The sequence below is a fragment of the Notothenia rossii genome (genome assembly GCF_949606895.1).
Source record: "Notothenia rossii genome assembly, chromosome: 3".
In the NCBI taxonomy this organism is placed as follows: domain Eukaryota; kingdom Metazoa; phylum Chordata; class Actinopteri; order Perciformes; family Nototheniidae; genus Notothenia; species Notothenia rossii.
The window spans coordinates 37,517,228-37,527,555 of NC_136901.1; the positions used below are offsets into that span (position 1 = coordinate 37,517,228).

General features: G+C 38.5%; 2 protein-coding genes across 2 annotated transcripts in view; both read right to left on the reverse strand.

The window, feature by feature from the left end:
* Positions 1-1,082: 1,082 nt before the first annotated feature.
* On the reverse strand, positions 1,083-9,461 carry emc4 (ER membrane protein complex subunit 4). The gene is made up of 6 exons (XM_079672844.1): positions 9,303-9,461; positions 8,335-8,476; positions 7,391-7,505; positions 6,941-7,094; positions 4,751-4,911; positions 1,083-1,565 (listed from the first exon to the last, which is right to left on the reverse strand). The coding sequence occupies exons 2-6, from the start codon at positions 8,433-8,435 to the stop codon at positions 1,530-1,532; spliced, it is 567 nt and encodes a 188-aa protein (XP_079528970.1). The 5' UTR covers positions 8,436-8,476; positions 9,303-9,461; the 3' UTR covers positions 1,083-1,529.
* cyld3 (cylindromatosis (turban tumor syndrome) 3) overlaps positions 8,447-10,328 on the reverse strand; it is a gene marked incomplete at its 3' end in the record, with an annotated part of 6,407 nt that continues 4,525 nt past the window's right edge. The window contains exon 5 of the mRNA XM_079671168.1: positions 8,447-8,476. Coding sequence (XP_079527294.1) covers positions 8,447-8,476 — 30 coding nt within the window. The remainder of the gene's footprint in view (positions 8,477-10,328) is intronic.

Below are 10,328 nucleotides of genomic sequence, written 5' to 3' on the forward strand. Positions count from 1 at the left end.
TAAATATCCAAGTTTGTCCTTGCCTTGAAATTAGCATTAGATGCTACATCTAGCAATAATTCCTGAGGTTAAAGCTCAAATTAGCATTGATTTTCAACCCTTTAATATTTGCAAATATCTGTCCAGGTAATGTCTTGGAAACGTGGCGAGGAAACACCACAACTGCTACCAGCATTGGAAAACGACTAACAAAAACTGTGCAGGCTTTCTGCTCACCAGTTTTCCCTTTACCCTACTTGCTTTTGTTCTCCCTGCCGGGTGGAGCTGCTGATACCAAAACCACAAACGCACACACCCAAATCAGAACATTAACAATTGCTTTGTAGAGAAAAAGAAATCTGCAAAGTTTTCTTTGTGCTCTGCTTTTTTTCTAATTGAATTAAATGTATATTGTGATACGATTGTAACCATGATGTATTGCATATAGGTTGCCAAGTTCTACATGCAGTTGTTTGCAGTAAAAATAAAGGGACCCTGTTTTGGCAATAGCATTCTGCCTCTGTATGGAAGCCCATCATATGGTCTTTCTGAATGTGTATTGGCAAAACAAGGGATTCGAAATGTATATTTTTGGTTAGTCCAGAAAGTTAAACACCTGAAAATACACCAAAAAGGGATAAGGTGCTTCCCCACAATGATGTAAAACTCTTGATAATGCAATATTTATTGTATATTTTTAATCAACAATTTCTCACTATATTTATTTTTAAATATACAAAGTGACATTGCACAACCGCCCTTGAATTATGAATCATGTTATCTTGGTACGTAAAGCCTAGATTTCTTGTGGTTGTGAGTGAAATATGTTATCATCTTGAGCAAATAAATGTATGTTTTTACAACACAATGGATGCACGTTGGCCTAGTTTGATTACTGCCATTGTTTAGAATCTGAATGTTCTTTAAAGAGAGTTAATGTCATGACATTCTCGGTGAAAGTGCGTTGTTTGTACATGAAAACATGCTGCCAAAGTAATTTGCTTTCCACTTCTCCACATCACATTTTGACAAAAACAAGCAGCCTGTGCCACAACAAAAAGTATGAAGCCCAAGCTGTTCTTTTTTCACATGTGTTGACAACACGTCTTTCAAGGTTTTTATTCATTTTATAGAACATTCTCATGTAGCAAATCAGTATAAGTTAAAACAGACTCATAAATTACAAAACAGTTTAGTAAATGTTACTGGTGGCTAGCATGCTGAAATCATGCGTCACTACGAAAAGATAATCAAAAGAATGGGAGAAAATAAGAGAAAACTACATTAATAGAATAAAACCTAACATTATTTACTTTGCTGCCATGTCGACAAAGTTTTGTTTTAATGATGTAATTCATTCTATATTCTGTCCAAAAACTTTAAAATTATGTTTTTTCAACTGTAAAGAAATGGAAAAAATCAACATGATGATCTGCTGCCGTTTAAACAGGAAACAACAGAAGTCTGGATGAAGTAAAGAATACGAGTAGAATTTACATTATATAACCTCTGTAAATATCTGAATCTGGTATAAGAACGCTCCATCCTCTTCACAACACCATGCCTCCACCCATGATCTCCATCCTCTGCAGGGAAGGAAAGGAAATGGTTATATCAAGCCTGTGTTTGGATTTTACTAGAAAACCAAGACACTCAGTGAATTAATAGATTTACATTATTTATAGAATGGAATTGGAGCAGGGTTCCTGCAGGTTTCGCCAACTCAAATGTAAGACCTTTTTAAGACCACTTTGAATAGAATTTAAGACCTATTTCACGGCAAGAAAGTATGAAGGAAAATTGCTATGAAAGAAGAAATACGTCCCATAATTACTTACAAAGTAAATGTATTCATGTTCAACATAAGAACAATAACTGAACATAACAGCATAACAGTACAGAACTGTGTTAGCCAAAAAGTGTGTATGTGTGTCTGTCTCTGTGTGCTTGTGTGCGTGTTAGGTCTGTGCAATTAATCGTATTTTAAACGCAATTACGATTTTGGCCTGCCACAATTATAAAAACAACATAATCGAAAAAAAATATTATTTAGCTTTGCTAGGTTGTGACACTGCACTACAACATATTTGATCTAATTAATTTGATTCTAATTTATATTTATTTATCATATTTATATATGTTTAGTAGCTTGTGGAAGTGCGCTCCAAAATATTTGTTGATCTTGTTTATTGGTATTTATTATTTTGATATTAATTTATTTAAATATATCATTTATTTAATTAATTTTTGAATTGGTTTATCAGTTGAATTATACGTTCAGGGTAATCAACAGTTAAAAAGATCCTGTTCAAATTATTATTTGTTTTAAAGTTCAATAAATGGATGTTTTCAAAGTCAATGAATAATTGTATTTAATAATCGTGGTATCAATTATTGACCAAAAATAATCGTGATTATGATTTTTGCCATAATTGAGCAGCCCGTGTGTGTGTGTGTGTGTGTGTATGTGTATGTGTATGTGTATGTGTATGTGTATGTGTATGTGTATGTGTGTGTGTGTGTGTGTGTGTGTGTGTGTGTGTGTGTGTGTGTGTGTGTGTGTGTGTGTGTGTGTGTGTGTGTGTGTGTGTGTGTGTGTGTGTGTGTGTGTGTGTGTGTGTGTGTGTGTGTGTGTGTGTGTGTGAGTGAGAGAGAGAGTAACAAGAGCTATGTTCAGAGCTCTGCTGCCTTGGCTACAATCTTTCATCGTTGCTTTTGTAGGATAGGTGTTTAACTACGGTATTTAGCGTCTACAGGACCTCCGCTTTTAGGGTTGACGTAGACCCAAACGTCCCCCGGTCCCACGTCCCACTAGCTAATACTGCACTAGCTAACGCTGCACTAGCTAACGCTACATTAGCAAAACAAACGCTGATTTCTTTTGCAAAAGGTGAAGCGGGCTTCAAACACGTTCCCCTCCACTGGTTTCAACCAAGCACTAAATTCGATGTTTTCCAACCAAATACGGTTGACCTTACACTTCCCCATATTAATTTGTAAGTAGATTCGAAGAGACATGAGTTTCTGACTGCCGCTAGCTAGCTGAAGCTTGGTTGCTAGGTTACTAGCTGGGTGTTCTCCGATAAGGGGCCGGGGGAAACAAAGTTAATGATTACTGGTTCCATGTTGATTTAATTCAATACAAATTGTTGGGGGGAACTGAAAGGCTATTACCGTACTGGTTACTTTGCAGCCCGGACATTTTCCCCAAAACCTTAAAACCTTTAAGACCTACTAAATCATATTTAAGACCTTTCTTCTTTTTTGGGTCATATTTAAGACCTTTTTAAGGCCTTAAATTCAGATTATCAAATTTAAGACTTTTTAAGACCCCGCGGGAACCCTGTGGAGGGATGTAACCCTCTTTAATGATCTCACATGGAGAGCACACAGCATACAGTGAAATGTGTTCTCTGCTTTTAACCCATCCTAGTACCAGGAGTCTCGCACTAGGAGCAGTGGACAGCTATTGTACAGCGCCCAGGGAGCAATGGGAGTGAGGGGAGAAGGGGGGTGTCCGGTGCCTTGCTCAAGGGCACCACGACAGGGCAGGAGGTGAACTGGGACCTCTCCAAGTAGCAGTCCACACTCCATATTTAGGTCTGGTCGGGGACTTGAACCGGCGACCCTACAGCTCACAGTCCAAGCCCCTACTGACAGAGCATTTTTAGGTGCATGTTCTTTTTGAATCTATTCATACTTGTTGTATATTTATCTTATTTCTCTATGTATTGTTAACTTTTTTTGCATTATGAAAATACAAATAAAATAAAAATACAATAAAGAAATACTTCTCAGAATTAGGTACGATAAAAAAATAAGTGGGACAAAAATATTTTCTCATTAGAACCTTACCATTATATCAACAAATAAAAATCTTGATTGGATTATATTTTCAATTATTTTTAGGGATGCTCCGATCGATATCGGCCGGTACTCACTCTCTGCCGATCGGTCGGTGCTCTCTAAAAAATGCCGATAGCGAGAACCGATCGCATGACGTAAAATGATGACACTTTTCTCAGTGCGCGGCAAAACAAGCTCGCCAAAATGGCTTCACCAGTCTGGCAGTATTTTAAAGTGTCCGAAAAAGACAGTAAAATGGCGGTATGCAACGTGTGTGAAGCAGAAATCCTGCAGCAGGACCGCTGAGCGGAGCGAAACACACACTAAGAGTTAGACCTAACACACTTAGCTATTTGATCTACCTCTGGAACAAGCTAAACTAGTTATACATATATTTATTCTTCACTGTGGGGTCACTCATTACTGGATCAGTGAGCTGCATGAGATACTGACAGGCTGTCAGGAGAGAGAGAGAGGGAGAGAGAGAGAGAGGGGGAGAGAGAGACATTTCTCCCGTGTTATTATCCAAAGTTAATGTAAACTTGAATAATGCACTTCATTTGAATGTAATAATTATGTTGGTTGTTGTTGTGGAAGCTCCAGTGAATGAGCTCCATTAACTGAGATTTAAACATCACTTTAAATGGAAGATTCCCATAGGCCCCGCCCACTTGATCGGATCGGTGTCGGCCGATACTGATTCTGGCGATCGGCCCCAAAATTGGCGATCGGAGCATCTCTAATTATTTGTATTACTGTGCTTTTGAATGGAATTACAAAATGGGCTTGATCTGCCCTCTACTGGCCTGATGATGAACCACATCCAGGATTAAAACTTGAAAAGCTTGACTCATTAAGAGGTATTGTAAGGAAATTAAAGAACCAACCAGGACACATGAGACATATACAGAAAGTGTGCATTTACCTCAGGGGGTCCTATGAAAGCCAGCCAATCAGAAGAGTGTGTGGGGAGCAGTCCCATTGATTGACACTTGTAGATAGCCAATGCCGAGCCCAGCAGGTTCCCCACCAGGTAGACGAGGCCCTGGAGCCACTGCTGACTGGAGCTCTCCAACAGCTTGAAGGCTGGGGGACACACAGACACACACATTAATTAAAGGGTAAAAATGGACACACAAATACTCCGTCTGTGGCTCAAGTACTAAGTTCAATAAGGTATGGGGACCATTCCTAAAGCACTTTAAGAAGCTTAAGTCATGATGATGGTGTACTATTTCTGACTGTACTGTCTATTATTATTATCATTTGTATTATTATTATTAACACTGCTACTGTTATTTGTTTTTATGTATTTTATTTCTGTTTCCTTTTCGATTACTCTGTCTATTGTCCTAGACTTCCAGCTACTGTCTCTTTTGTTTTGTACTCCAGAGATGTCATATCCTTGCACATATTGTTCCGGTCTGTTTGTGGCTGGGGAAGGGGTACATGTGTAAATGTGTTGATGTTTGATGTTGTCTTTGAAAAATCTAATACAAATATTTCTGAGGGGGGAAAAAATGAACACAAAAATGTAAAATGGTCCAATATTTTAAAAGTAGGGATGGGGAAACAGGAGATTAGACATGGCTATGTTCAAAGGTTTAAAGGCTTTATTGTCATATGCTGCACTGCAGTATACAGGGTTCCTGCAGGTTTCACCAACTCAAATGTAAGACTTTTTAAGACCACTTTGAATAGAATTTAAGACCTATTTCACAGCAAGAAAGTATGAAGGAGAATTGCTATGAAAGAAGAAATATGTCCCATAATTATTTTCAAAGTAAATATATTCACAGATTTTTTTTAACAAAGACGGAAAAATCTGAAAGCAGTCTTGTCATTTTGACGGATTAGAACAAACTCGGAACAGCGAAAAGGTTTCCCCGCAGCAAGGCTCCGGTGTTATGCCAAATGCATGCCCGTCAAAAAGGAAATGATATCGTTTCCAAACCGTACTTTGCCGTACAAAACATTGAAATGTCTGGGAGTCTTCGCTTTACGCTGTGCGAGCTCCCGCGAGGTGCATGCATATCTCGGCGGGCATGCTTAGCGCAGCGTCCACACGGCGGCGTACGTCGAAGCTTGCCGGCGGGCGTGTCTGAAACTTGACCAACAACCAATCACATGAATCTTCCGCCCCGGACACACAAGCACGCGGTTTGATTGGCTAGAGCTTGTACTGGCATATGATTTGATTGGCTGACGCTTCTGCCGAAGCTTCAAAAGTTGAACTTTTCAGAGCAACGCGAGGAAAGCGAAGCGACGGAACCACAATGCAGTTCGGCAAAGCGTGACGTCACCCCAACGCACGCCGCCACGTGGACGGGCCATAACACCGGCGCAATGGTTCAAGAGCGCGCTCTCGCTAGCTGAAGCTTGGTTGCTAGGTTACTAGCTGGGTGTTCTCCGATAAGGGGCCGGGGGATACAAAGTTAGTGATTACTGGTTCCATGTTGATTTATGTCAATACAAATAGTTGGGGGGAACTGAAAGGCTCTTATCGTACTGGTTACTTTGCTGCCCGGACACTTCTCCCAAAACACATTTAGACGCCATCACAACACAGAAGTACCTTTCAAATCCCATCTTTTTTAAGACCTTTTAAATCATATTTAAGACCTTTCTTATTTTTTGTAAATCATATTCAAGACTTTTTAAGGCCTTAAATTCTGATTATCAAATGTAAGACTTTTTAAGACGCCGCGGGAACCCTGAGTATAGTTATGGAAATGTTAGGTCCCAGGCTCATCAAACAATGCAACATAAATATATATAGAGAAATAAATAAAACATAAAAAACCCAATAAGAAATAGTGCAGGAACAGAGTAGAAATAAAAAAGTGTGCTGCAAGACTAACGTGTAAGTAACGCAGGAGAAGCTACATATATTCAAGTAAAATAGATTAAGATGAGCTAAAAGTAGAACTCAAATGCTGTACAGTGAAATCTAATTCTGCTGAGTAGAGGTAGGCGGGTGCAGGAGCGCAACCTAAGCTTTTGAATATTTTTATATTCAATACCGCAGGTGATAAACTTTGATCTCAAAAGCATAGACCCTTGGTGATATTCAAATGTAGTGATTTCCATATATAGCTTTGTGGTGGATACTCACTTGCAGACATGGACATGAGCGCCTGAATTGGCCTCCAGGCCATCATGCACACCATCATGATGGGGAAGATGGAGATGGTGTTGCCCGACATGTACATGATGAACAGGTTCATGGGGATCTGCTTCAGGGGCCCGAGAGCCACGTCCCAACAGCGCTGTAACACAAAGGATGAGATATTTAGAGGTACCTTGGTTGCTGATTGGCTAATGGTTACTCAAGCCAAAACATCGTTATGACATCATAAAGTGGCCAAAATCTGATCAGCTCATTTTCAGACAGGTTTTTATAGAAATGGATCAGGACAAAAAGGAGAGAATCTTTTTTCCTGAAACTTTCAGAGTCTCTTTACACAGAGGGGACACATGTTGATGTAGAAAAGACGTGGAACATTTTGCATAATAGGTCACCTTTAATGGATGTTTATCTAATCTAATTCCCTCCGGGCTTTACCTTCTCCACCAGGTTCTTGTCCGTCTCCTGGATGCTGGTGTCGGGGACGGGTTTCTCTGAGAAGCCGATGGGGTAAACGACGTCTCCCTGGCCGCCCTGACGGTCACCACGAGTCCTGCAACACAGAGAGTTTCACTTTATTCCATGAGAACGACTGTTATTGTTTTTTTTAAAGTTGAGAGACATAGGTGTAGATGGACTGGCTGAATTAAGAACTCAAACAGGAAGCACTTATTCTTACAAGTGTACATTTCATTTCATATCCTTTTTATTTGTTCCGTTCCATGGTATGCACAACTTAATGTATAACAATTATTTACAAAACATGTCTCTATAAACACACCATACCTGAAAGGAGCAGGGAGAAGAAAGTAATCTTATATTACCTGCCCCTTTCTCAAAATAAATAAAGAAATAGAAATAGATGGTCTGTCATTTACATTACATTACATGTTAGACGCTTTTATCCAAAGCGACTTACATACTCAATACTGTGGGCAATCCCCAAAGGAGCAATTAAGGGTGAAGTGTCTCAGTGACACAACGACATGCTGACTGCAGTGGAGTTTGAACCTGTGATGCCCTGAACCAAACACCAACGCACAACCCACTGCACCACACGCCTCCCATGTTCATATTTTCTTATTCACAGCCAATCATAAGAGTGTCGTAGGAAAATAAGAGAAACACAAAAACGTACAAAAAAAAACTTAGTTCCCACTTGACAGTTGACGGAAAGAAACAAAACAAAAAACAACAACACAAAAACATCACATGTACAAGGAGTAGTACATGATTGTTCTGTGTGTCAGACAAAGTCTTATATAGTTTAAAATGTTACACAGAGTATTATTTCAGCTTTAAGTGTCTCTTTAGACTTCCTGTATGTCAGTATTGAGTAGACTATTAGATATATTATTGCAGGTGTTTGGATGTTTGTTTACCTGCTGTTGCCCATGCTCAGCTCCAGAGCCCACTTCATCCTCCTGGCTCCGCCTCCTCTCGTCGACAGAGCTCCTCCTCCTTGTCCCCCTGGAGACGCCATGGCAACCCCCTTTACTGCTGGACCTCAGAGACAGAAAGCAGCTATATAGAGAGAATAAGAAAAACAAACAAGTCAGACTGGAATAAACCGTAAACATATAGTACAACTTCAGTTATAATAACCGATATGGCTATTCTTCGGGGCCATTGCCAAAAGGAATTGAATATACAACCATTGCATATATTTATGTGTGTAATATAACATAAAAGCATGCTTTCAACTAAAAAAAATGGGATTAGAATCAGTAACAAATCCAGTTTTTACACAACTGTCTGCTGTAAAAATTGGGCTTGTTACTGATTTTAATCCTAGTTTTTCCAGTATATTACAACACATATATTATAAGTCATAACTAGTAATCTTTGAGTTTGTTTATCCTGATGTTTTCATGTATAGTACGTTTTTATACCTTGGATACAAAATTCCAGTAGTATGTTTATTATTAAAATGACAATTACATATATTTGGGAAATGCTTTCATTGTTTTGCACCTTCAATCACGACAACATATATTGTTGTTTACCTCTAAAATACGGAGTTGTAAATATGTTAATAACATAAGGTAAAATGTCATGCGTTGAATACAATTGACTTAACTGAATCTCGCTCCGTTAGACGAATTAAAAAGACACAAAGGAGGCTGCCATAAGCAAAGTGTAATGATAATAATGAAGCTGATGCAACTGTGCATTCTTTTTTAATACAATACAACGTTAGCATGACACTACAAACCGAAAAAAATGACATTAAATCGTGTTAACACGATGCAAATGATGATGCTATCAACACTTCGTCGTTGTTGTGAACTCAAACAGGAAGTTATATCTGAAATAAGTGTAACACACTGTCACTGAACATCCATCTTACCTTATAAGAGTATCCAAATCACTGCTATATTGTTTATTTATCGTATTTTTTGATGAAATTAGTGAAAATGTGGCTTGCCGTTCTGGGGAACAAATCGACCATTCGTCACTCACTGTTTCCGGGGCACGCAAAGGTGACGGGTTAACGCTGCATCCGGATACTGCGTCACGATTATTTCTGTAAACAAACGTGCTTTAAAAAAAAATTGTACAGAACAACATGGCTTTCAGATATTTCACAATATAATAAAAACGAACAGGATTATATATATCATATAGTTTCTTTAAAACTAATGAATAATATCTTGTTTATTTTCTTCTACTTATTGTAATCTGGTAACAACTTTCATATTATTCTAAATTAAGGTTTTTTATTTTTTTATTTTTAACTTTAATTTGGTGTAATTGTTTGTATGTGCCGTATTGGACCTTGTTTGTACAGGGTATATGCAGGAATCGTGAAGTCAAATGTAAGACCTTTTTTAAAAGACCCTTCCCATACATTTTAAGACCTCATCGCCACTTGGAGTTCTAACCGGTTACATTGGTGACACACTTTACCTCACATTGACTATATACAGTATTGATTGTCCTTCCTCCTTATCTTTCAACCATTTGGACGCAGACTTGCATTTCCCCATAACGATGTTGTTTAGCAACCGGCGTAAACGGACCTTCGCGCGCTATCAAGCAGTGAGCGTGCGATGTCCTGTTCAGATGACGTCAAATCCAACAGGATGCCATAAATAAACTACACAGAATCACACTACACACCTACGCAATGATTACATTCAGGCAGACTGTAAAATACAACCTTTTGGGACAATTTATATACTTATTGGAAACAAGCTACAAAATGTAATACCTTGGAAAATGCCGTTTAATACTTTTTAATAGCCTTAATTTTCGCTAAATAGATTTATCAACTTGTAATACTTTAAAAGACACCCTGTTGCAGCTTGTAGAGACATTTCAATGAAAAAAAGAGAAATATAAACAAACTAGAATAGCATCAAAGCATTTATGT

Coding starts and splice junctions, on each gene's coding strand:
- emc4 (XM_079672844.1), bottom strand. CDS start 8,435: ATGGCGTCTCCAGGGGGACAAGGAGGAGGAGCTCTGTCGACGAGAGGA. Junction 7,506..8,334: donor CTGAGCATGGGCAACAGCAG/GTAAACAAACAT, acceptor TCTGTGTTGCAG/GACTCGTGGTGACCGTCAGG. Junction 4,912..6,940: donor GCTCATGTCCATGTCTGCAA/GTGAGTATCCAC, acceptor TGTGTCCCCCAG/CCTTCAAGCTGTTGGAGAGC.